Source organism: Lithobates pipiens, unplaced genomic scaffold (assembly GCF_037356315.1).
Source record: "Lithobates pipiens isolate NorthernLeopardFrog02 unplaced genomic scaffold, aLitPip1_a1.2 Scaffold_16, whole genome shotgun sequence".
Lineage (NCBI taxonomy): Eukaryota > Metazoa > Chordata > Amphibia > Anura > Ranidae > Lithobates > Lithobates pipiens.
This window is the reverse complement of record NW_027507748.1, coordinates 463,082,115-463,109,400: the sequence shown is the minus strand read 5'-3', so window position 1 is coordinate 463,109,400 and position 27,286 is coordinate 463,082,115. Positions and strand designations below refer to the sequence as shown.

Below are 27,286 nucleotides of genomic sequence, written 5' to 3'. Positions count from 1 at the left end.
AGGCATGGAGGAGTCAGCGGAATTATTTGAACAAAGCACCAGCCACTTGCTCCTTGACGATGCACAACCATTACTTGATTCAGATGTTGGTTCTGAGGTTGGGGAAGGCAGGGACACGAACCTACAGAGATGGGAGAACACTGGTACACAAACTGCCATTCATGTTCCCCGGCCACAGTGTATTGCCAAGTTGTCTCCAGTGCTAATCAGGATGGAGGAGATGATGATGATGAGGTCACTGACTTGACTTCGGTGCCAACCCTGACGAGGCAGCCATAATGGAAGAGTAGAGAGCAACCACCCTATTGCATCACATTGTGGAGCCGTTATCTCCCGGCCCACAACTCAGCTGTCTGAGCCTTTTTTTTAGCACATGTGCAGCTGATCGTACTGTTACAATTTGAAAACGTTGTCTCAAGCACATCAAGCGTGGCAAAAACACCAGCCATTTGGGTACAACATGTTTGACAAGGCATTTAACCTCCCGCCACTCAGCCTGTTGGCAAGAGCTTTTGTGTGCCTGCTTACAAAATAAAGAAAGCTTGCAGGGAAAATGTCATTTTTGTTTTGGCTTTATACATGCAATTATTTCTGCAGCAGCTTCTATACACAGTACAGGTGTGCCACTTTACAGGTAGATTCGGGGGACCCTCCAGGCGCTATATTTAAAGGAATTTTAAATTTTTATGCTTTCACTTTAACCACTTCAGCCTCAGAGGATTTTACCCCCTTCCTGACCAGATCACTTTTTGCGATTCGGCACTGCGTAGGTTTAACTGACAATTGCGCGGTTGTGCGACGTTGTACCCAAACAAAATTAACGTCCTTTTTTTTCCCCACAAACAGAGCTTTCTATTGGTGGTATTTGATCGCCTATGTGTTTTTTTATTTTTTGTGCTATAATCAAAAAAAAAAAAACGACAATTTTGAACATAAAAACGCAATATTTTTTACTTTTTGCTATAATAAATATCCTTTTTTTTCCCTCAGTTTAGGCCGATGTGTATTCTTCTACATATTTTTGGTAAGAAATACGAATTAAGTTTATATTGGTTTGTTTGTGCAAAATTTATAGCGTCTACAAAATAGGGATTAGTTTTATGGCATTTTTATTTTAAATTTTTTTTTATTAGTAATGGCGGTGATCTGCAATTTTTATCGGGACTGCGACATTATGGCGGACACATCAGACATTTTTGACACTATTTTGGGACCACTGTCATTTATACAGCGATTGATGCTATAAAAAATGTATTGATTACTGTGTAAATGACACTGGCAGTGAAGGGGTTAACCACTAGGGGGCAGTAAAAGGGTTAAGTGTGTCTTAGGGAGTGATTCTAACTGTTAGGGAGCTGGACTTCAACACACAGGACAGTGATCACTGCTCTCGATGACAGAAAGAGCTGTGATCACTGTCCTGTCACTAGACAGAGCTTTGTTTACAAAACATCTCCCTGTTCTTTCTCTTCGTGACACGCGGACATGCGGCAGACATAGAGTCCGTGGGACCCACGGTCGGGGAGACCGCGGCAGGCGCGCCCCCACACTGCCGTCCGTGGGGGCGCACCCGCGACACCGCTTCTTAAAGGGAACGTACCTGTACGCCCTTTTGTCTACCAGCGCCATTCTGCCGACGTACATCGGCGTGCGCTGGTTGGTAAGCAGTTAAGCATCCATATATCACTGCTCATTTAAAAATTATGTTCTTTACAAACTTTTTTTCATTGATACATGTCCCTCAGGGCAGTGCCGGGACCCCCATAACCATTGTATGCTCAATTACTTGCATATAAACCTTCAAAATGGGCACTTTTGATTTTTCACTTACGGATCCCATAGATTTTAATGGGGTTCGTTATTCCGTTCCGAACTTCCCCGATGTTTGAAAGTTCTGGTGCAAACCGAACATGGGGGTGGTTTGGCCCATTACTACTGGTGACCCTAGTGCTGCTAGGCAGAAGTGCGAACAACTTAGCAACCGTGATGCCCATTACTGATTAACTAAAAATGTAATATATATCAGATTAGCAAACATTAGATGTGGTGGCTCTATTCGTTTTCTTTTTTTTTTAGGCTTTATTTCCCTCTTGTTTTTACCTGGTGATCCACCAAGTAACACTCCTCTTGTATTAGAGTGCCCCCATTATGGATGAAGGAGCACAGGGGCACCTTTGGACAGTAGCATTGTCAGTGTCAGAGGAGGGAAGTGTTAGAGGTACTAAGAGATTTAAATACACTAACAAACTGAAGCTGAACTCCAGCTAATACTTCAGTATCAGTTACAGCAAAACGTTTTTTGTTTTTTTGGGGGGGATAAAGGTTATACATAAATACAAGCTGATCATTGTAAGCACCCCTGTCAGGGTTAAATGGGTTGTCTCATCCCTGTAACTGTTACATTTGCAGGAGCGCTTGTTCTGTTAAAAACATCAAATTTACTGGTTGGATCACCAGGTTAAATTAAAAGAAAGAAAGGAAACAAATGCAGCCATCATCTAAGAATTAGTAAGGGTTTGCTTTAAGAAATACAATTTGAGATAGATAGATAGATAGATAGATAGATAGATAGATAGATAGATAGATAGATAGATAGATACTATAGGTAGTAATCAAGTGATTAGTATCCTTTAGCAAAGCCACCAGTACAAGCTTTACAAATAATAATTGTAGGTTGGAAGTCAGTCCTGGAGCTCTTAAAGTGGCGTTCCACCCAAAAGTGGAAGCTCCGCTTATCTGTTTTTGATAAGGTACATCAGAAGTTGGGCCCCCCAGAAAGCGCAGCATGCTTTGTGCATGCACAGTAGGTTTCCCTTACAGGCTATGGTGGTGGCAGCACCGGAGAGCCAATGGAAACATTGGCTGGGGTGCTGACTTCGCTGGATTCCAGGACAGGTAAGTGTCCTAATATTAAAGAGGAAGTAAACCCTGTAGAAATGGCTGCAGTCCAGGATCCATCAAAATTCTTGTTTCATAAATGAACATCCCAAGTGCTAAAAACAGTTCAAATGGTAGACGCGTTTCACACAATAACAGGTGCGCTTATTCATTACATGCACCTGTTAGTGTCTGGAGTGCAGCCATTTCTTCAGTGTTGATCATAACAGCCGCAAGCAGTTTTTGGTAAATGTTTTTTCCTTTAGAAATGTCCTTTTGCTGTGTTATTGCTCTAAACACGGGAAAACTGCGCCACTTTACAGGCATACTATAGACACCCCCAGGCACGATATTTAAAGGAATATTACACTTTTATTGTTTCACTTTAAGCATTATTAAAAGCACTGCTTCTGAAAAAACTGATGTTTTTGAAACTTTTTTTTGCATTGATACATGTGCCCTGGGGCGGGACCCGGGTCCCCAAACACTTTTTATGGCAATAACTTGTATATTAGCCTTTAAAATTAGCACTTTTAATTTTTCACGTTCGTGTCCCATAGACTTTAATGGTGTTTGCATGTTTGAACAAACTTTTTGCACGTTCTGCTGCGACCCGAACCGGGGGGGGGGGGGGGGCGGGTGGGTGTGTTCGGCTTATCCCTACTGGTGACCTGTAAAAAAAATGTAAAGCGTTGCCTACAGAGGTAAGTACCATAGTTTGTTGCCATTCTACGAGTGTACAGAATTTTAAAGCACGACGTTAGCTATCTATTTATTCGGCGTAACATCATCTTTCACATTATACAATAAATAAATTGGGGTAACTTTACTGTTTTTTTTTTTTTTAACTCATGAAAATGTATTTCTTTCCAAAAAATTGCATTTGAAAGACCGCTGTGCAAATATAGTGTGATATAAAATATTGCAACGATCGCTTTTTTATTTTCTTTAGGGTCTCTGGTAAAATAAAATAAAATATATATATATTAGGGCTGTAGAAATTAAAAATTAACTCCTCGATTAATTGTTAATTTTTTTGATAGATCAAAATTCTTTTGATCAGTACTCACCTCTCTGTCAGCTTTCGGGTCTTCAGGGAGTTCCATTGACATCACGGATATCGATGTCACCGGACTCCTCCCCCCTTCCCCAAGTGCCTCCGTCGGCTAACGAAGGCAAGGTCTGATTGAATGTAACGTGTACAGGGGAGGAGCTACGCATGATGTCACCCGCTGCTGCCCTACGGAACTAACACGATTGTCAGCTTTACATGCTGTGTTTTTATCATCTTTATTTGAATAGTTTGCGTTTGAACACAAAAATCTTATACTTAAAGTGGTTGTAAACCCTTACAAACCACTTTGACCTACAGGTAAGCCTAGATTAAGGCTTACCTGTAGGTCCAAGAAATATCTCCTAAACCTACACGGTTTAGGAGATATTTACAAAAAGACAGGCACCGCTGTCTACGGCGCATGCGCCATAGACAACGGTGCGCAGGCGCACTGAGCATGCCGCAGATCACGGCGATATGCCGCTCGTGACGGCTCCCGTGCGCATGCGCGGGAGTGACGTCATTACGGCTCCGGCAAATCACAGTGCCGGAGCAGCGAGACCCGGAAGTCACTCTGGGATACATGGCAGCGGCGAAGATAAAGGAGGAGGACCGCTTTGGGTGCTTCATTCTCAGGTAAGTTATTCATAATGAGCTAGTATGCTATGCATACTAGCTCATTATGCCTTTGCCTTGCAGGTTGCATTAAAAAAAAAAAAATAGCCTTTACTTCCTCTTTAAGCGGTGAGCACTTAGATCTTTTCTTTCTACCCATGACCTGGCATCCTTGCTGAGATCTAATGAGATGTGAGAGAAGTTTATGGTCCGCGTTAACCCTTTTGATACCCGCTTGCATGACCACCTGTTTGCACAGGGGGGTGAGAGTGTTTAGTTAGACCCGAGGTGGAGGCATTGTCACGCTACTGCGGAAAAAAATACTTACGTCAGTGCTACAGTTTGAATTTAAAACGTATTTGTGTGAACTGTGAAGTTAAGTCATGGATTGTGGAAACGAACTAGTGTCGGGTGATTGTATACAACATTTACCTCTGACTAATGCAGAGTTAGATCAGCTAAAAGTAGTTGGATCTGTATGTGCGTTATAATTAATCAAAATTAGTCAATTAATTGATTTAAAAAAAAAAATGTATTAATTGAATGCAAAAACTTGAATCAGTAACAGCCCTAATATGTATATATAATGCTTGGGGGTTCTAACCCCCTCATGCCTAAGCCTTTTATTGACATTTGTTGTTTACAAGTTAAAATCATTATTTTTGCTATAATATTACTTAGAACTTTTAAGTACATTTCTAGCAAAACAATACGGATTTTAACTCGTAAACAAGTGTCAGAGCCCATATATATATATATATATATATATATATATATATATATATATATATATATATATACATACATGTGGAAATGCGTGTGCTGGGTACATGGAAATGGGCAGATCTACAGGCTTACATCCTAAGAAAGACTTGCAACTTTTCCCAGCTCACGTTACTTGTACTAATTTCTCCCCCCCCCCCCCCGCAGCCTTCTACAACCTCATCATGCAAGCCAACAAATAACTTGTGACTTACAGCGCGCTAATTCTCAATAAGCCTATCACAGCTGGGGGCGGGCAAAAAAAAGAAAAAAAGGATTCGGTGATTGACAGCAAGCTGGTTTCCCGTCAGCCCAATCGCAGCCAGGGGGCGGGCAGAATAAATGCCTTGTGATTGACAGCGCGTTGGTTCTCGTTAAGCCAATAAAATTTGGGGGCGAGTTAATGTGAAGGACTATTGTATAGAGGTGTAGGTGCGGCGGGACGGTTCAGGTAGGTGTGTAGAACAGAGTGGTGGTCACATGCGGAACACAGTGCCGTGCTGTATGTTCTTATGATATCCTCTGTGTCTCCAGGTTACACTTTCCCGGGGTGGTGACAGAAGTTGTGTAGTCAGCGGAGATTCCTGTGAAGTGTTTGGTGAGTGTGACTTGTGAGCAGTGCCTGGCATCATTCTCTTCTTTGTACTGGGTCCTACAATGTTATGTAATATGTTTACATGGGGGGGGGGGGGGGGGACCAGTGCTGAGCCTATCAGTCACCCCTACTGATTACTGATAGCACCCACTAACAACCAACTGTACATAGAGACTTCAGTCATTTCTTTGTGTGTGTGTGTATAATATAAAATTTAATAATATTTTTTCAGTTAAAATGCAAATCAATTTATAACTTTTTTTGGTGTGTGTGTGTGTGTGTGTGTGTGTGTGTGTGTATATAACAACACAATTATCCAGAAAAAACACATATCAAAAAAGTTATAAATTGATTTGCATTTTAACTGCTATTTATTAAAATGATAGGACTGATCATTTCTTTGCCAGTGGGCAAACAATCAAAATCAGCAGGGGATCAAATACTTATTTTTTTTTTTTTTTTTTTTTCCCTGTGAATTATTATATAAACTCACTGGCCACTTTTAGGTACACCTTGCTAGTACAGGGTTGGACCCCCCTTTTGCTTCAGAACTGCCTTAAAGGGATATATATATATATATATATATATATATATATATACACACTTTTTTTTTTTTTTTTTTTAACATACATGTCATACTTACCTCCCACTATGCAGTTCCTTTTGCACAGAGTGGCCCCGATCCTCGATTTCTGGGGTCCCCAGTGGAGCTGGTAGCTCCTCCCCCCGCATCGAGTGCCCATATTGGAGAAGCTCTCTCCTAAGGTGGACACCCGTGCAGGTGCACTCCTGAGTAAGGGTCCTTTCACACGGGGCGGATCAGTTCTGATCCGCCCCGTGGATGTCCGTTTGCTCAGCGGGGATCACTCCGCCGATCCCCGCTGAGCAGGGAGATGACAGGTCTGTCTCCGCACACTGTGCAGGGACGGACCTGTCACAGCGCCGCTCTCCCCTATGGGAGATCGGATGACGACGGACCGCAGTGCCCGTCGTCATCCGATCCGATCCGCAGACGGATGGAAAAATAGCTTTTTCCTCCGTCACACTTTTTCGGATCGGAGCGGGTCGGATGTCAGCGGACATGTCACCGCTGACATCCGACGCTCCATAGAGCTCTATGGAGCACCCGTTCAGGTCCGCCTGAAAAACTGACAGGCGGGCCTGAACGGGACGTTAGTGTGAAAGGGGCCTAATGCTTCTGTGTACATTCACACACAATGCACGACTCGGCCCCGGCACCCGCATCCTTTTAGTGTGTTTTGCACGCCCCAGGCTTTTAAAAAAAAAAAAAAATGGATTTGATTGACAGCAGTGGGAGCCAATGGCTGTGCTACTATCAATCTAGCCAATCAAGGGCGGAGACAACTGGCAGAGAGGTAGAGCGTGTCTCCACTGAGGGAACAAATGGGTGTATAAAACTGGGGGGCTGCTGCACTACAGAACTTTTTTTTTTTTTTACCTTCATGCATATGATGGGTTTACAGCCCCTTTATTTCTTCATAGTATATATTCGATAAGGTGTTAGAAACATTCCTCAGAGATTTTTGGTTCATATTGATATGATAGCATCACACAGTTGCTGCACATCCATGATGCGAATCTCCTGTTCCACCACATCCCAAATGTGCTCTATTGGATGGAGATCTGGTGAAGGTGGAGGCCATTGAAGTACAGTGAACTCATTGTTATGTTCAAATGCATTATCCTGCTGGAATCAGAAGATGGGTTCACTGTAGTCATAAAGCGATGGACATGATCAGCAACAATACTCAGGTAGGCCAAGGCATTTAAACTACGCTCAAATGGTACTAAGGGGCCCAAAGTGTGCCAATAAAATATCCCCCACACCATTACACCAGCCTGAGCCATTAATACGAGGCAGGATGGCTCCATGCTTTCATGTTGTTTATGCCAAATTCTGACCCTACCATCTGAATGTTGCAGCTGAAATCGAGACTCCTCAGACCAGGCAACGTTTTTCCAATCTTCTGTTGTCCAATTTTCGTGAGCCTGTGGGAATTGTAGCCTTAGTTTCCTGTTCTTACCTGATAGGAGAGGCACCTGGTGTGATCTTATGCTGCTGTAGCCCATCTACTTCGAGGTTTGATGTGTTGTGCATTCAGAGATGGTATTCTGCATGTTGTAATACGTGGGTATTTAAATTGCTGTTGCCTTTCTGCTTTGCATACTAGCTCATTATGCCTTTTGTCCTGCAGGGTTGTGTGTGTGTGTGTGTGTGTGTATGTGTGTCTGTGTGTGTTTTTTACAGAGAGGGTTTACTTCCTCTTTAACCCCTCAGTGAGCCAAACAGGCTCACTACTAGGGCTGCCACCTCATCCCTTTAATCCTCAACACATAATAATTACACAGGTTCTGTGGCTGATTAAAGCGGAGGTCCACCCTAAAGTGGACCTTCCGCTCATCGGAACCCTCCCCCCCCCTCCGGTGCCACAATCGGCACCTTTCAGGGGGGAGGGGGGTGCAGATACCTGGATAATCCAGGTAACTGCACCCACTTCCGGGACAGCTCTCTGCGAAAAGGGGCGTAACTTACGCCCCTTTCCGCAAGTGCCCGCCCCTTCCCGCAAGTGCCCCGCTGCCTGCTGGGAAACGCACAGCTCCCAGAGGCAGCGGGGAGCGTCCTTATTGCGCAGCGCAATTCGCGCATGCGCAGTAGGGAACCGGGAAATGAAGCCGAAAGGCTCCATTTCCTGATTCCCATACCCAAGATGGCGGCGGCAGGACCCGACAGACGACCTAGCGATCGGCTTCGGGTGCCGACATCGCGGGCGCGCTGGACAGGTAAGTGTCACTATTTTAAAAGTCAGCAGCTGCAGTATTTGTAGCTGCTGGCTTTTAAAAAAAAAAACGCGGAGTCCCGGTGGACTCCCGCTTTAAGGTGGTAAATAAATGATGTGCATTAAATTAGCCCCAGGACCTATGTAATTAATATGTGTTTGGTTTTAAAGGGATGAGGTGGCGACCCTACTCGCTACAAAGCACAACAAGAAAAACGGTTTGTATACAGCATTCATCTGGGACAAATATCCCACATCCTAGACACAACCCATCGTTTTTCCTGGCTTCTTGTCACAACATGCATCCACACGCTTGTTAAAGCGGGACTCCACCCTAAAGTGGAACTTCCGCTGATCGGAACCCCCCCCCCCCCCTCCGGTGTCACAATTGACACCTTTCAGGGAGGAGGGGGGTGGAGATACCTGTCAAAGACAGGTATTTTCACCCACTTCCGGGCATAGACTCCCACGGGAGTCTACGCCATTTCCTGCCCTGCCGCGCTGTCTGCTGGGACACACACGGGTCCCAGTGACAGCGCGGAGATTTCCTATTGCGCGGCGCGGCTCGCGCATGCGCAGTAGGGAACCGGGAAGTGAAGCCGATTCACTTCACTTCCTGATTCCCTCACCTAGAATGGCGGCGGCAGCAGCCGAGGCCCGAGCGGTCAATCGGCCTCGGCTGCCGGCATCGCTGGAACCCGGGACAGGTGAGTGTCCATTTATTAAGTCAGCAGCTGCAGCATTTATAGCTGCTGGCTTTTAATATTTTTTTTTTTTTTGGCGGAATCCCTCTTTAAACTAGGACTTGCGGCTGTGTTCACACAGTTGCTGCATCCCCATAGCATAACATAGACTGCATGCACACAGCTCCAACTACATTAAAAAAAAATATCTCTTGACTCAATTTAGTTCTGTATTTTAGATTAAAGCGGAGGTCCACCCTAAAGTGGACCTTCCGCTCATCGGAACCCTCCCCCCCTCCGGCGCCACAATTGGCACCTTTCAGGGGGGAGGGGGGTGCAGATACCTGTACAGTACAGGTATCTGCACCCACTTCCGGGATAGCTCTCTGCGGAAAGGGGCGTAGATTACGCCCCTTTCCGCAAGTGCCCGCCCCTTTCCGCAAGTGCCCCGCTGCCTGCTGGGAAACACACAGATCCCAGAGGCAGCGGGGACCGTCCTTATTGCGCAGCACAACTCGCGCATGCGCAGTAGGGAACCGGGAAATGAAGCCGAAAGGCTCTATTTCCTGATTCCCATACCCAAGATGGCGGCGGCAGGACCCGAGAGACGATCTAGAGATCGGCTTCAGGTGCCGACAGGTAAGTGTCACTATTTTAAAAGTCAGCAGCTGCAGTATTTGTAGCTGCTGGCTTTTAAAAAAAAAAAAACGCGGAGTCCCGGCAGAAATTTTGTAAGGTATGCTGTGTTTGTGTCTGCTAATGTTTTTTTGTATTTTTTTGTGAAAAGGAGATGAGAAAGGATCTTTTCTGTTTGGAAAAAAGGTTTTACATAAATAACAACTTGCTGAATAGGCCTTTTCTGAAACATTTTGTTTACACATTTTAAATGAGTATTTTTGGTAGAAAAATACGTAGAACCCCCAAAAATGATGTATGTGTACACACGCACACACAACATTTTGAAATAATTTATGTCACACTGTATTTGCGCAAGGGTCTTTCCAACACAATTATTACACTTTCATGAATCAAAAAAAAAAAAAAACGTAAAGTTAGCCCAATTTTTTTTGTATAATGTGAAAGATAATGTTACGGCAAGTAAATAGATACCGAACATGTCGTGCTTTAAACGCTTGCGGACCAGCCGCTGCAGTTTTACTGCGGCAGGCCGGCTCCGCTGCACGAAATCACGTTATTGTATGTGATCTTGTGAGGCTTGGCGCCGCCGCGAGCTCCGTGAGTCCGATAGCGGGTCCCGCTGACTCTATGTCCACAGGGATACCCATGATCGCCTTGTGGAGAGGAAGAACGGGGAGATGCTAATGTAAATAAGAATCTCCCCGTTCTGCCTAGTGACAGTGTCCGTCCTATCTATCTAATCATTAGTTTGACGTTTATATACCGTGGTTATGGCAGCAGCTAGCTGCCATAGCACTGGTATTTTTAAACAGTGGGCAATCCTCTTTCACATAAAAGGGGTCACGGATTTGCTGCGGGATCACTTTTACGGGAGAGGTGCCACCGCTTCCCAGTTGTGTTCCCCGCTTACCAGAGCAGTCTGTAGTGGCAAAAACGTTCCGATCCTGTGGAGCGATGGGCAGGAAGTCGATTGAGGGCAAGATAGCCCCCATTCCCCTCTATGCCCCTGGAGGACTGGATTTTTCTTCCTTTTACATTCCTTGTAATAGGAAAAAAATGTGGTATTATTATTAATAATAATATTATTATTATTATTATTATTATTATTATTATGGAACAGTGTAAAAATAAAAAGTTAATTAAATAAGAAAAAAAAAAAAGGTTAAGCGCCCTGTCCCAGAAGTAAACGCATATCTAAGTCGTGCCCACATATGTAAACGGTGTTCAAACCACACATGTGAGTTATCGCTGCAATCATTAGAGCAAGAGCAATAATGCAAGCACTAGACCTCCTCTAATTCTAAACAGGTAATCTGTAAAAAAAATTTAAAGCATTGCCTATGGAGATTTTTACGTAGTCTTTCGCCATTCCATGAGCAAGTGCAGTTTTGAAGCACGACATGTTCTGTATGTATTTACTCAATGTAACATCATCTTTCACATTATACAATAAAAATGGGCTAACTTTACAGATTTTTTTTGTTTTGTTTTTTTGATTAATGAAAGTGTATTTTTTCCAAAAAGAATTTTGCTTGAAACACCACTGTGCAAATACAGTGTGACATAAAATATTGCAACAACCGCCATTTTATTCCCTAGGGCAGGGATATGCAATTAGCGGACCTCCAGCTGTTGGAAAAATGAAAAGTCCCATCATGCCTCTGCCTCTGGGTGTTATGCTTGTGGCTGTCAGTCTTGCTATGCCTCATGGGACTCCTAGTTCTGCAACAGCTGGAGGTCCACTAATTGCATATCCCTGCTCTAGGGTCTCTGCTAAAATTTTATATATATATATATATATATATATATATATATATATATATATATATATATAATTTTTTTTTAATATAATGTTTGGGGTTTCTAAATAATTTTCTAGCTAAAAATACTAATTTAAACTTGTAAAGAACAAATGTCATATGATTAAACTCATATCAGTCCCAGCGCCTCTTGGATGTGTTTCCCCCCCCCCCCCCCCCATTGCAGCTCCCAATGTGCCATCCGTGGGTGTGAGTGCATAGATGGGAAGAGGCAGTTGTACTGTTCTGTAAAGCGCCTTCACATGGCAAACTATCTGTGTTTGGAGCACGCATCAGCACCCATGAGGGTATATGCAGCAGGTGCTGGGGAAGGCATTACACAGGCTCTGCACACTGTATGCTTGTGTACATGAGGTCCTACAGGCTCAGAATACCTATATCAGTGAGTTCCATGTGGAAACATTCAGAAATTCAAAAAATTGAGTGTGGTCGCCACTCTTCAGTTTTTTTCAGAAGGTGTGAACAAACAAAAAAAAATACTCCCATGATGATGTAATGTGAACTACACAAGTCTGCTGTCAGCACAATGTAGTGGACATTAGAATGAAAAAAAATGCTAGTGCATTAACATCTTTTATTCCTAAATGATGTGACCTGTAGCTATCCTAACAATTTAATCAAACCTAGTTTTCATTTTTTATCTAAAGCAAAGGTTAGAAAGAGTACAGGAAAATCAGAGGTGTGTTTCACAATAACTAGATATGTGACTCGCGAGCAGGACGTGCTTTACTGCGTTATTCATTTAAATGATCTGACACAACATATTGGTTTTGGGAGAGTTTATCTTGTACTTTTCTCTACATGCTCATGGTTTTTTCACCCTCTCTGACCTGAAACCTGGGAAGGTAACCTCTCCAGTTCAACTCAGGACTGCTTTTGTTTTTTTCAGAATTACACACCATGTCTAAGAAGTTACTGCTGGTGGATGTGGATTGTGGGGTGGATGATGCCCAAGCACTTATGTTGGCTCTGGCAGCTCCTGATGTCAAAATCTTGGGTATAACCTGCTGTCATGGAAACTCTACCTTGGAAAATGTCTGCAGGAATGTCCTGTGTGTTCTGAAATGCTGCAATAGACTTGAGGTAGACTGTGGATTTCAGATATCTACATTTAAGTACTGTCTAAAGTTATGTTTATAAAAGATGCTATGCTTTCAGTAACGTTTCCTCATTGTTCACTCCTTTTTCATTTTTTTTTTTTCTCTCTCTGTCTCATGCTAATTTTAGTAAAAATACATATTTTGGTGAAAATGATTGGTTTATGGAAACTGTGCCTTTGACAGCAGTTGGGTTAATAATAATTTTTTTTTTAAAAACTATCAGAATCTGGGTGTGCCCCTTCTCCCTCTGCATCTAATAGTTATAAGTGTATTATTTATTTATTTTTATTTTTTTACTTTAGTAGATATTTCAGGTAATTAAGCTAACAATAGTGTCAGAATGTAAGCTTCTTGGAGTCCCTGCAAATCTGTTTGTGAACCCCCAGCTGCTTTCTGTGGACTTGCTAAAACTGCTAGATTCCAGGCCCTTACACAGCATTAGGCCCAGTTCAGACTTTTGTGTTATGTCAGTGTGCGAAAACATGCTGTAGGTGCGTTGGAGCACTTTAGTGTCATTCATTCTTATTAGCACTCCAACACATCCTGCCTATGTACATCTGAGTTTAGTTTTGTGTCAGACATATGTCTAGTCCCTATGTCTAGTGTGGACCTGAGCTCTAGGAGCTTGCCAAATCCACAGAAAAACTATAAATTAAAAAATTAAGTGTGTGTCTATGTATGTAAATGTGTGTGTGTTTTTTTTTTTTTTTTTTTTTTTTTTTATATATTGTGTGTGTATATTACCCACATCACATATTTTCAGTTGACATGTTCATTCTAAAGCAGGACAGGCACAGAAAACAATAATCCTAGTTATCTATTTTACAACAAGTATATATTTCACATTTATTGAATTGACTTTCATCTAATAAGTGAATTTTTTTTTTTTTTTTTTTTTTTGCATATTAGATTCCTGTTTATGGTGGAGCAAGCAGACCGCTACTTGGAAAAAATATCTATGCTAGCGAATATCATGGAGTAGATGGCTTGGGTAACGTATCAGATCTTGCGTTCCCTGGTCGCGAAGCCTTGAACAAAGAGAATGCAGTTCTTGCAATGCTGAGGATAGCCAATGAACACCCTGGGCAGGTGAGACCTGTTCTGTACTGTAGGTTTATAACTTTGCTTGGGTGAACCTATAGTTCCCTTCTCCTCCTAAAGAGGCGCATTTAAATAAAAAGGTTTTGTTTTACTTTAAAGGTGAACTTCAACCCTAAAGGGGAAATTCAGCTTTGTGTCCTCTCCTCATTCCTCTACTACATTTGGCACATCTTTTTGGGGGAGAATGTACCTAGTTTTGATAGGTACCCATTCCAACTTCCACTCAAATCGCCTAGGCGATCTTGGCAGACGTTCACCCCCTTTTTTTGCAGCCTTGTGGGACATGTCACAGGTCCCGGAATGCTGTGGAACCATTCACAAAGTGCAGTGTGCCTCGCACATCCACAGTGGAAAGCCGGCTGGGAAGTTGGAAGGAGTCCCACAGTAAACATGCTAGCACTGAGGGCGTGAAAGCCAGCAAAGAACTGGTCTGGTTGAGCACTTACTGGATCTCTAAACGGATTGGTGTCCTTTTCATAAAAGTCAGTAGCTGCAGTATTTTCTTTTCTCTCTAGGATGAAGATCCTATTTAAAGGGTATTCCAATTCAGTGCAACATTTTCAAATACACATCAGTGCTGCCCAGCTTTCAGGAGCAGTCAATGTCCTTGTTGCCTTTCCTCATCAAAGAGGAAGCATGATTATTTCATGTTTTGTCAAACCTTTGGAATTATTCTAGCTTTATTCTCAGCTGTAGAGTCAGTGGACCTTTTTTGCAGAGTTCAGATTCTTTCTTACTCTGAAAAATTGGAGTACTTTTGCCATCATAGGGTAATGTAAATTGCTTGGAAACATGTTAAAGGAATGTAAAGAACTGCTAAGTTAGCAGGTTTCGCAACAAATGCCGTTTATAAACATACCTAATTCTATAGCGGTAATAATTTTATTTGTGAGATATTCAAAAGAAAAAAACATTCCTTTACTGAAAAACAAATACAATTCTACACATACAATCATACAATTGGACTAGGGCAAATCTGTCATACCTGGAAATCATAGTGTTTAAAGCCTTATTTGCATTTAATTTAAAGGTCCGTAACCACTTCAGCCCTGGAAGGATTTACCCCCTTCCTGACCAGAATATTTTTTGCGATTCTGTACTGCGCCACTTAGGTGACAATTGCGCGATCGTGCGTCGACGTACCCAAACAAAATTGACATCCTTTTTTTTTTTTTTTTTTTTTTCCCCACAAAAATAGAGCTTTCTTTTGGGTGGTATTTGATCACCTCTGCAGTTTTTATTTTTTACGCTATAAACAAAAAAAGAGCGACAGCTTTGAAAAAAAAAAAAAGCAATAATTTTTACTTTTTGCTATCATAAATATCCCCAAAAAATATATAAAAAATGAATTTCTTACACAGTTTAGGCCGATATGTATTCTTCTACATATTTTTGGTAAAAAAAATTGCAATAACTGTATATTGATTGGCTTGCGCAAAAGTTATAGCGTCTACAAAATAGTGGATAGATTTATGGCATTTTTATTACTATTTTTTTTTCTACTAGTAATGGCGATGATCTGCGATTTTATTTATTTTTGGACTCCTACATTATGGGGGACACTTTTTTTTTTTTCGACCATTGTTATTTATACAGCGATCAGAGCTACAATGGCAGGGAATAAGTTAAACACTAGGGAGCGAACAAGGGGTTACGTGTGTCCTAGGGAGTGATTCTATCTGTGGGGGTATGGGCTCAATACAACATGACTGATATCACTGCTCCCGAAAACGGGGAGCAATAAAACCCTGTCATGTTGCTAGGCAGAACAGGAAAATGCCTTGTTCACATAGGCATCTCCCCGTTCTGCCTCTCCTCACCACAATCGCAGGCCGCCGGCGAACATTGAGTTTGCGGGACCCGCGGGCACGATCCCGTGGCGCACCCGATAGGCGGCAAATTCAAAGGGACGTACAGGTCCGCCCATTTGCCTGCCTGTGACATTCTGTCGACGTATGTGTGTATGCGGTGGTAGGCAAGTGGTTAAAGCAATCCTTTGCTGTGGCCATACATTATAAACTAGTGCTGACCAAACACTATACGGCTGAACCCATTTTCGAAAAAAAAAAAAAATAAATAAATAAAATAAAATCCGGGCGTGAGAGAAAACGGTAGTGCCATCGTGTAATGAATGATAAATTGCTCAGTGGACAGACATTAATTTGTTTCTTTACATATACCTAGTGCAAACCGTCCAGACAGGAAACACATTAACCTTTCAATTTATCGTTTGTTCGGCAGAATATTTCCAAATTCGTCCTTCGTTTTTTTGGCTTAAAAACTTCCCAACGTTTGATTTTGTGCCCATACCTGGCCGAAAACGAACAAACTGTCGAAATGACCGAATTTCAGACGCTTTTTTTTTTTAGTGTATGGCCAGCATAAGGCTTCTTTTGGATTACAGGCACCATAATTGCAAAATCATACCTGTATAGTCAAAAACCTGCCAACCATTGCTTTAGTTGCTATTTTTTTTGACAACACTAAAGGTTTACCTTCATATTGCTCAACATTCATTTGTCCGTCCTTTTATGTAGAGCATGCATTTTATGCATTAGTTTGTAGGGATATTAAATTGCAAATCCACTTTGCACTACAAGTGCACTTAGAAGTGCAGTCATTGTAGATCTGAGGGGGATATGCAAGGGAAAAAAAAACAGCATTTTTGCTTGCACATGATTGGATAATATCAGCAGAGCTTCACCTCATTTCAGAGCTTCCCCTCAGATCTACAGTGACTGAACTTACAAGTGCACTTTTAGTGTAAAGTGGATTTGCCCTTAGTACATCAATCCCATTGTGTCGCTGATTCTGTGAGAATTGATAAACTAGGTAAGAGTTAATTAAGCTGTAATGCATGACATGTTTTAATCGCAAAAACCCCAGTCTGCGTGTATTAGCATAGTAATTGGACATCCACAGGATTATCCAACAGTGTCTTTGTGGTTCACAGAACTATTAACCACCAAGCAATTTGCTTGTTAATTTGTATCTTTGGGTTAGTCCAATCAATGGACAGTGTTTATTCCACGTATTTGAAAGAATATTCAGAGTAAATCCTTATCTATAGAAAAAAACGGATGTCCTTCTGCTATGTATTTCATCATACATATTTTTAAATTTAGGTCACTCTTGTTGCAACTGGTCCATTGACAAACCTGGCTTTAGCTTTAAATATGGATCCAACTTTCCCACAAAAGATCAAAAGCCTTTTCATTATGGGAGGTAACATGGAGTGTAAGTATATGATGTTTATTTTGAATAAGCCACATAAACCAACTCCTATAGTAAACATATTAGTCATTTAATTTTGGCATCAAAAAGTTCCTTGGCCTCTGGTGTGTATTATTCTTTAAACAGAGATCATTCTACAGAAATTGATTAATTCCATTGATGGTCCACCCACCCCATACTAACCTTTATCTTTATTGTTTAGAAATGTTATTGATAAAATCTGCTCACCCGAGTTTCTGGGTCTACACACCTACTGTGGATATTATGAGGGGGGCCATGTAATTGTTTACATTTTTATTTTTTTTATTTTACATGATGAAGAATGCTGGGGTGAAGCCAGCACCCACTTTAAAAAAAAAAATATATTATATATATATATATATATATATATATATATATATATATATATATATATATATATATATATATATATATATATATATATATATATATATATATATATATATACACTCTCTCTGTCATAAAAATGGGTGTGGGGGCCAGTGCATCTGTAACAGGTTACATCCTGAATATGGGTGTAACATGTTACAAACGTATCCTTTTAATTTAAACCCAGAATACTTGACATTGTGGAGGCTCTTGTACAACAAAAACATGTTTCATTGTAAAACAAAGCTTTTATGCAATTATAACAAATATAATAAAATCAGATTAAAGAATATCTAAACCAAAAATAAAAAATATATATTGCAACTTCCTAGTTTTTGGATACTATGGGGGTTATTTACTAAAGGCAAATCCACTTTGCACTGAAAGTGCACTTGGAAGTAAAGTCACTGTAGATCCGAGGGGGACACAAGGAAAATAAAAAAACAGCATTTTAGCTTGCACATGATTGGATGATAAAATCAGCAGAGCTTCACCTCATTTCAGATCTAACCCTTAGATTTAGAGCGACTGCACTTGCAGTGCAAAGTGGTTTTGCCTTTCGTAAATAACCCCCTGTGTCTACATTAGTTTTTATTTTTTTTTATTTATTTTTTCCTTTGTCACTTGGTAATCTTGCAAATATTACTTCCTGTCTCTGGGTGGCTATCTATGAAGGGGGCTCTGGCTGTCACCCAGACTGGAATTCAAACATATCTATTTTTGATCATAACTATTACATGGGGGAAAGCAGAGTGTGCCAGATGTGTATATAACTTAAACTGAGTGCGTTCTACACATGCTGACACTCTCACATCTTTAAGTGCAAACTCCTATGGAGGTGACGTTTAAGCTTTGTTTCAAAAAGAGAGCAATTGTCGTAAGCATTTTACTGTCATTCTGTTTAAAATTAAGTTGGCTGTGCTTTAGGCAATTATCAGTTAAAGTATATTTTGGGTTGTGAGTCCTGCTTTCTTAAACAAATTCTTTCTTATTTAATTCATTTTAATTTCAATTCTTAGCTAGAGGAAACTTTACAGCTTGTGGCGAATTCAACTTTTTATGTGATCCAGAAGCTGCATATGCGGTTCTAAATGGCTTTGATTGTCCAACGCACATTTCCACCTGGGAGTTCACTTTCAAGAACATGCTACCTTGGGTAAGATGAAATACTTTGTGGCCTGCGACCGATTAGTAAATGGTGTTCCACCCAAAAAAAAATCATGAATGTGCCTAAAAGAAAAACATTGTGAATTTTTTTTTTTTCTTTTCTTTTTACTCATCTCTAAATGGCTGTTGCTAGGTCCCTCGTAGTCCGCCTCTTTCAGTGCTTGGGCTCTTGACATCACTTCCCCTCGGCGCAGGAAGGGCTCAGCTCTGCCCCCTCCTCTTGTCAATCCTCTGGGACACATGACAAGTCCCAGATTATTTAGCGGTTAATCGCGACGCATGCGCAGTGGGTGCCCGGCTGTGAAGCCACAGTCGGGCGCCCACAGTTGCAATGCCAGCTCCGCCAAACGGAGGGGGGAGACGAGCAGGGCTTCGATCCCCTGCATCGCTGGATCCCTGGACAGGTAAGTGTCCGATTTATTAAGTCAGCAGCTGTAGTATTTGTAGCTGCTGATTTTTAATGTTTATTTTTGCCATCTGGGTCTCATTAAGGAGATTTGACTTCACGTTCTGTCCCATAACCAAAACAGGAATTGAGGGAATATCCCTCTAAAGTTAGGGAACCCCTGGTTGTCACAAGGGGTCATCAGAACTAGTGTCCCCATGGGAATATAGCTCCACTATTCCTGTTCTGTGAACAACCAAAAATGTGGGTATTCTAATCCCAACTTCACTCTATCCAAAATTGAAATTTTTTGCCTTTTAGTATACTTTAAGATTTGAATCGTAGACTGTAAGGGAAGATTATGGTTTTTAGCTGCTTCTTCTTTTAGGGTTCCTAAGGCAGATCAGAATATGAAAGGAAGAATCTGATTACTATGCAGACAGTTTTGTTAGGTGCCTCAAACAGGACCATGATACGTGATCCCATGGGCTGGGACTGGTAATACTAATGCTGGCCATATCTTCTTTGGTTCTTAATGATCCTGCTGCTGACCCAAGCACCCCTTCTGCTGTTTGTAGTATGGGCACACACTCCTACAAACCAGACCAGAGATCCCTGAATCGGTACACAGTCCTCTATGGAGAGAACGGTACTCTTGCACAGTTTGCACTCACACTGGAGCAAACCATACTGGACCATAAGAGAATTGTGTCTGGGACCACCTCTTGCAAGTGGTCCCAGGCATCTTCTAATGAGGATACCTGTACTGGTGAAAACTGTGTAAGATGGGATTTTTATCTCACTTTGATTATTTCACTTTCTTTTGTGTCTTGGGGACAATATGATGTACACATTTTGATTGCTAGAATGTTGATTGTTGCTTTTTATACATATTGTATGCATGTAAGTAAACCTCATTTAGCTTCTACAGAGATCATAATTGTGATAGAGATCTCTGATTGTTCACCAAGCATTTCTACATATGGTTAGAATAGAGCTGCTAATTTATACAAAAATTCTTAGCCCTTGTACACACGGTCGGACATTTCGACAACCAAATCCGTCGATTTTGTCCGTCGGATTCTGTCCATCGGATCTTGTCCGAAACTGTTGCATACACACGGTCGGACAAAGTTGTCGAAAAATCCGATCTTTCAGAACGTGATGACGTAATTTCGTTACGATGGGACTACGTTCAGGCTAGTAGCCAATAGCTTTGATGTAGGAATTTGATCTGAGCATGCGTGGCACTTTGTCCGATCGAAATTCTCTACACATGATCGGAGTATGTCCTATTGGACCAGTTGGTTGGAAAATATTTGCAACATGTTGTAAAATTTGGTCCGACGGAAACAGTCCGATGCATACCACACAGTCGGATTATCCGAGGACACATTCCGACGGATTCTCCGACCGTGTGTACAAGGGCTTAAAAGTAACTTGCTAGCATTCAAAGTATTTCCAACAGTCTCAGGTTTGCTTTAGTTCTGACATACAGTGAAGAGCTCCATTATATCTAAAAGCTCATACTTCTGTTAGTCAAGTGTTGTGAATGGTTGGATGAGGCTCCTGCTGTTGCTTATTAGTCACCTTTAGCAGGATATCAGTCTTTCATGTTGGTACATAACAGGAATCCACTACCAATCCGTAATGCCATATGTCTTTTCCTAGACATTTTACAAGGAGTGGCTCGCCCAGGATACTCAGAAGGCAGACTTTATGAGGAAAATTTCAGCTCATTCTGAGAAATACACCGAAAGATGCACTGGCAAAGCAGGGGAAGCATGGACTGAAGGTTTTGTGCCATGTGATTCTTATGCCATGGCAGCAGCCATAGACGAAAGCTTTGTTACCAGTGTCATTCACTGTGCGGTAAGCGTAGAGCTCAGTGGCGCACTGACTCGAGGGATGATGGTGTTGGATCTGCGGGAGACACTACAAAAAAAACATAAAGCTTTTATCCTGACAAAATGTGACACAGAGAAGTTGAAAAGTCTTTTAATGGAAGCGTTGAAATAACCTACCTCAATGTACCAGACTGTAGTGAGGAAGTGATCACTTCACTTCTCTACTGCTATTAACCACAAGAGCACAATAATCATGCCAATGTTTGCACCAGAACAGGGAGCCCCCATCAGTTAATTCTTAAAAATAACACTGTTCTATTTAACTCAGGAGGGAAAGCCAAAAGTAGTTAATATAGAAGGTATTGCTTATTCAGCTGTGATATACAGACTTTATTCCCTGAGTTCAAGGAACATAAAACCAGAAAACATATCATGTATTTGTGTAGATTATGCAAGTAGCCACGTAGGGCTTTCCTAAGGCCATATCTTAGAGAAATCACTAATCCTGATTCTGGAAGTGGTCAGCTTGCTTCCTTAAGAAACCAACTGAAGTACTTTGAAATAAAAATTGCCCATTTCTAAACTCGCATGCAAATACTCCAGCCTTTCATATTTAAAGCGTATGTTTTGTTAAAACTTTGTATTTTTGATAAAAAGCTGTGATTTACACAAGGATGGGTTAAAGGAGTTCTTTGGTCACAGCATACTCTTTCACTTTATAATTGGCATTGAAATGTCAATACAGACAATAGTTATTTTTGGCAATCCAGTATAAGACCATGTTTACATCTAGAGATTTGGGACTGAGGCGGAATTGTCGTGATTCTGCCTGCAATTCCAAATGGCACTAAAAACACAGTGCGCTTCTTTTTGTGCTATTCATTTTTAATGGCATCAAAATGCAGTGCGGTTTTGCCATGATTGTCATTAGTGATGGATGAACTTCCGAGGGGACGTTTTGCGAACCGCAAACGTGGCCAAAAGTTTGCGAACTGAAAAGTTCGCAGCAGGCGGCAGGCGAACCTTAAAAACCTACAGGTAATCTTTTCAGCCACAAAATACTTACTAGCTGTGCACACATAGTCCCACCACATGGACACTGACATAACAAAAGTATTAAGTGAATCTGGGATCGACAACGACCAGCATTCTTTTTTTTTTTATCTGAAATTTTGACAATTCAGGAGCGCATGAAGGCCATGGAGGAGAGGCAAGGTCAGGGCAGGCTATGAAGGGGGTGCAGGAGATGATCAGTGCTACAGTCAGGGCAGCGCAGTCCTGTGCCAGTGTGCCAACCTGTGCTTGAGTTGGTCAATATCTCCCTCTGAACTCCCCTCCTCTTCCTTTCTGGTGGGCACCCACGTGACATCACTAGACACGTCATCATCGACGTCACCTTCCCCACCGCTATAATTGGAGATCTCTGAGTAGGCAGCAACAGCGGAGACCAACCTCCTCCTTGGGCTGATCTGGGTACTGTCGTCAGACTGCTGAGCGGCAGTTGCTACCTCCTCTGCCTGATCCAATGCCAAGAATGGCTGTGCATAGGAAATGTCTTGATATGTATCGTAAAATAATTCCTGTGACTCAAGCGGAAGGTATATGGTGGTGGTGGTGTTGGTGGTAGTGTCTTTGGGGGTGCACACAGCAGAGAGTGAAGGAGAGGGTGCAGATCGAGAGAATGAGGAGGGTGTAGAAGAGTAATGCTGAGTGAGCCACTCAACCAAGTCTGGTGCGTCCTTTGCCGTAATCGCACGCATCTTCTGCAATTTGCCACTTTGGCTCAAGTCTGTTGCTCCTGTGCTACCCCTACCACCCCTGCGGAAGGGCCTGCCTCTTCCTCTGCCTGTCATTTTTTTTAAATGACCCTGTGACAAAAGTCTCTCGAAGTGCAGTATGTATGTGGAAGAAGGTATATAACACCCTGCTTCAATTTGTTGTTTTTGGGGGCCACTGGCAGGCCCGGATTGGCCATAGGGCAAACCGGGCACTTGCCCGGTGGGCCACGGCCGCCAGGGGCCGCCAGGCTGCAAGTCCTTGAGGGGCTTGAGCTGCTGCCGTTCATCCAGCCTCTCCTCGGCTGCTTAGCCATCGGCGCCGGGGGAGGAGCTAGATGAGACACCTTGGAGCTGGTGAAAATGTGAGTAGAATATATACAGAAGAATATAGAATATAGAAGAATAATTCTCTCCATCTTCCTCCTGCAGTAGCGGAATGCCTGCGAGAGGGAGAGGATAAGCATTCTGAGACTGCAGGAGGAAGATGGAGAGAATTATTCCTCTATATGCAGCCGCCCCCAGCCCTCCTCCTATCCTGCTTCTCTCTGCTGCTCTCCACCGCACCCATACTCTCTGCCATCCCGTGCTCTCCGCCACCCCCCCATGCTCTCCACCTCCCCCCATGTTCTCCAAGGCCCCCGTGCTCTCTGCTGCCCCCCCCCCCGTGCTCTCTGCCACCCCCCCATGTTCTCAAGGTTCTTCCCTGTGCTCTCCAACCCCCCCATGCTCCTCTGCCACCTCCCCCCGTGCTCCCTAAAACCCCACCCCATGGTCTCAAGGTTCTTCCCTGTACTCTCCAACCCCCCATGCTCTTTTCTGGTCCCACCTCACCCCCTCCCCCTCTCGGGGGATCTGTCAGGGAGGACAGTGGGGAAGGGGCCGGTTAATATGTCATGGGCTGCTCAATGCAAAATGCCCGGGCCTATTTTTTGTCCCAGTCCACGCCTGGCCACTGGTCTATCACACCAGTTATAATACTTTTTTTTTTTTTTTATTGCGTTTGTCACTCTTTGTAGTATCGCTGCAGAACCGCTCAGCAGTCACAATGCTGCACAGTGGAAATACACTATATTATGCTTTCTATATGTGCAAGTATTTTATACGTGTATTACACCCCTATATACTGCACACCAAATAGTAAACCTATACCGGTAAAAGGACCTTTGTGGACCTAGTAGCTAGTGATTTGCAGACTGTCCCTCAGGCCCTACACTGATAAAAGACAGCTGCAGAATCGGTCAACAGTCAAGTATAATAGGCTTTCTATATTTGAAAGAAAGTATATTATACGTGTACAACCCTATATACTGTACACCTATACCAGTCCTTAAAAGGACCTTTTGTGGACCTAATAGTAATAGCTAGTGATTAAACTGACTGTCCCTGCTCCACACAGCGTCCTGTCCTTACACTAACAAAAGACAGCTGCAGAATCAGTCAGCAGCAGTGCACCAGAACCCTACATACTGTACACCTATACCAGTCCTTAAAAGGACTTTTGTGGACCTAATAGCTAGTGATTTGTGTCACTACAGTCTCTCCCTGCTCCACACAGCAACCTCTCTCTACACTGACAAAAGACAGAATGTAAAATGGCCGCCAGATCAGGTCTATTTATAAGGTAGGGGGAATGTCCAATTGGCAATGTGCTGAAATGTCTCAATTGGCTGTCCTGTACCTCATGATGGATGTGTCATCATGGGTGAAAGTTCTTTCACAATGTAAACTCATATGTCCGCCGCGTGAACAGTGGCAGAAGTCCGCCGGTTTGGCGAATCCCGAACGCACAAAATTCGCTGCGAACCGCAAGGCCATCCCTAATTGTCATGTTGCAATCACAGTAAACCACATTGCATGGAGCTTTTCACCCCAAAAAAGCTCCTGGTCCTTTTTGGTCGACAAGCTCTACACAATATGGTGCACCATGTAATTTATCGCAAATAATCACAGCAAAACGGCACCACATTTAGGTGCCATTGAATGGCATCCAAACATGTGTTATGCGATTGTAGAGCGATTTTAGATAACGGGCAGAATGGCAATGTGAATGGAGCCTCTTTCGACAGGCTCTGATATGTGTGGCACAGCAGTGTTCACGCACAGGGTATAGCGAATATGTGTCATAGCCTTCAAGGAAGTAAATAAGTGAAGATCATATCAAAGTAAGTTTACGAATTTCAAGATTATTCAGATTATTAGAAATAGGCCAGAAATTATTTGAATATATGGAATATGATTTTACATTTTTACCATAGAAACCTTTCCCTATAACTTTTATATTTTTTTGTTTCCCTTTCTCTGTCCCATAGGGGAGATTTTTCTTCTCTTCCTACCTCGGGTGCATCAGTAATTTAGAGGACATCTCTCCAAAGTGAGGTGAATTCACCTCAGACAATTGCCACCAGAACTAGTTGCCCCATTGGCAGATTGACCCTCACCTAATTAAAGCAAAGCTCCACCCACTTGTTTGCTTCCTCCCCCCCTCCGCTGCCACACTCATAAAGCTAAGACCATTTAGAAAGCTCAGCAAGCTTTGGGCATGCCCAGTCGGGAATCGGCTGTGAAGCTGCAAGGCTTTACTGCCAGTTTTCCTTACAAGGAATGGCGGCGGCAGCACCTGAGAGCCGATTGAAAAATCGTCTAGAGCGCCGACATTGTGGGATCCCTGGACAGCTAAGTGTCCTAATCTTAAAAGTCAGCAGCTTCAGTATTTGTAGCTGCTGTCTTTTAATTTTTTGGTGGGGGCGCCGGAGCTCTACTCTAAGTGACACTGACAACTTAAAAATGTAGATGTCCCATTACATTCTGTACCTTTGACAATAGTCACCAGGATAGATGGGATGAATTTTCTCATTGATGAAATATAGGGCATTAAAAACCTGAGAGGGGTTCTGATCCATTCCTACACTATCTGAAACAATATACAAACAAATCTTTGTACCGTAAAGAATCTAATCAAAGCCTTAACAATAAAAAAATGTATGTAAAAATACAATTCTAAATTTTATATATATGCAATCCCACAAGATAGTCACAAGATTATTGTGCATATAAAATTTTATATATACATATAAAATGAATCTATTATTATCTTGCTGCTGCCACTGTAAAAGGTAAACGTATACAACGTCAAAGTGCAGAATGTTCCACTTCAAAAGGGCGCTCTGATCTATAAGTGTTCTCAAAAATATAATCACAAGTGACATAAACTGTGGTTTATGTCACTTGTGGTTCAGTCTGAAACTGCTTTGTCCACACACCACCTCGCGTGCACAGGTGATCCCTCCTCAAAAGAAAAGCACTCGCCAAACTCTCATGTCTCAAATCTCAGTTGTCAGATCATGTGGTGAGCATCACCATGTATCTCCACAGAATTTCTAAATGGCCATATACATGTGAGAGAAGGAAAAAAATGCTTCCAATGGTACAGTGGCCAAACAAATGAAATTTATTTAAAAAAATAAAGCCACAGAAGCATTTAAAATCAAATTAGCGCATAGCAATGAAATGGCCTCGGGTATCATCCAACTATGTGATAGACTGAAAAGTCCCACCACCTCCAGGTACCCTAAATGAGACTCTGCCTCACTTCCGCATCTGGTCGCTGCTCACTAACGCGTTTTGTCACGGTTGTCTGAAACTAGTTTGGGCTTTACATAAACCTTAATATTGTCTTGCTAATTTCAGAAGTTGTATTTCAAGGTCATTTTTAAGATGTTTACATCTAGTTATTGTTTCTAAAATGTGGTTTACACAAATAGAATTATTTTGAATAAAAAACATAGTGTTTAATACTGTATGTTTGTTCAGTGCATGCTTTCCTGTGTTGACATTTTTTTCATTTTTAACCTTTTCTGTATCCAATGTATTTATTTATACACATACAATACGTGTACATCCACACAACTAAAAGTCCACAAATATCAAGTGAAAAACTTCATACTAGGATCATTTCACTAGCACTAAGATGCATGTTATGTTCTTTCTTGTCCATTAACTCTGGCAGTGCCATTTTTGCCTTTTTTCCAAACCTGGTAAAAAAAAAAGTATTTTTAGGGTTAATTGAAAGCTGAACTCCAGGAATTCAGCTACTTTGTAAAATGCGCTGGATTAGTAGAGGTTAAAGTGGTAGTAAACACTGCTGGTACACTTGTACCTACAAGTAGGTTTATAATAAAGCATACCTGTAGGTACCAGGAATATCTCCTAAACATGCAATGTTTAATAGATATTCTCTGCTTCTGCAGCCGGTGATGTCACCGTCACAGGTTCTCTGAAGAGATGGCATACTCGTAGTGTTTCTTCAGAGCTTTGTGCTGGGGCTGTGACTCACGTCATGTGTGGGTGTGACATCATCATGGCCCGGCCATTCAAGTGGCCCCAGCCTGTGAACCTAGAAGGAAGGCTGGGTGAAGACGGAGGCCCTGTCTGTGAAAGCGCG

The 27,286-nt window shown here is 42.2% G+C and overlaps 1 protein-coding gene across 1 annotated transcript; it reads left to right on the top strand.

The window, feature by feature from the left end:
• Nucleotides 1–5,634: 5,634 nt before the first annotated feature.
• On the top strand, nt 5,635–26,642 carry LOC143983338 (inosine-uridine preferring nucleoside hydrolase-like). Its single transcript, XM_077482904.1, has 7 exons — nt 5,635–5,759; nt 5,843–5,906; nt 12,733–12,926; nt 13,853–14,032; nt 17,170–17,281; nt 18,688–18,824; nt 20,892–26,642. The coding sequence occupies exons 3-7, from the start codon at nt 12,744–12,746 to the stop codon at nt 21,237–21,239; spliced, it is 960 nt and encodes a 319-aa protein (XP_077339030.1). The 5' UTR covers nt 5,635–5,759; nt 5,843–5,906; nt 12,733–12,743; the 3' UTR covers nt 21,240–26,642.
• Nucleotides 26,643–27,286: the final 644 nt, after the last annotated feature.

Bases quoted from the DNA above. Each gene is read 5' to 3' on its own strand.
- LOC143983338 (XM_077482904.1), top strand. From the start codon at position 12,744: ATGTCTAAGAAGTTACTGCTGGTGGATGTGGATTGTGGGGTGGATGAT. The intron at 12,927-13,852 runs GTAGACTGTGGA...TTTGCATATTAG, and splicing joins AATGCTGCAATAGACTTGAG to ATTCCTGTTTATGGTGGAGC. The intron at 14,033-17,169 runs GTGAGACCTGTT...TTTTAAATTTAG, and splicing joins CCAATGAACACCCTGGGCAG to GTCACTCTTGTTGCAACTGG.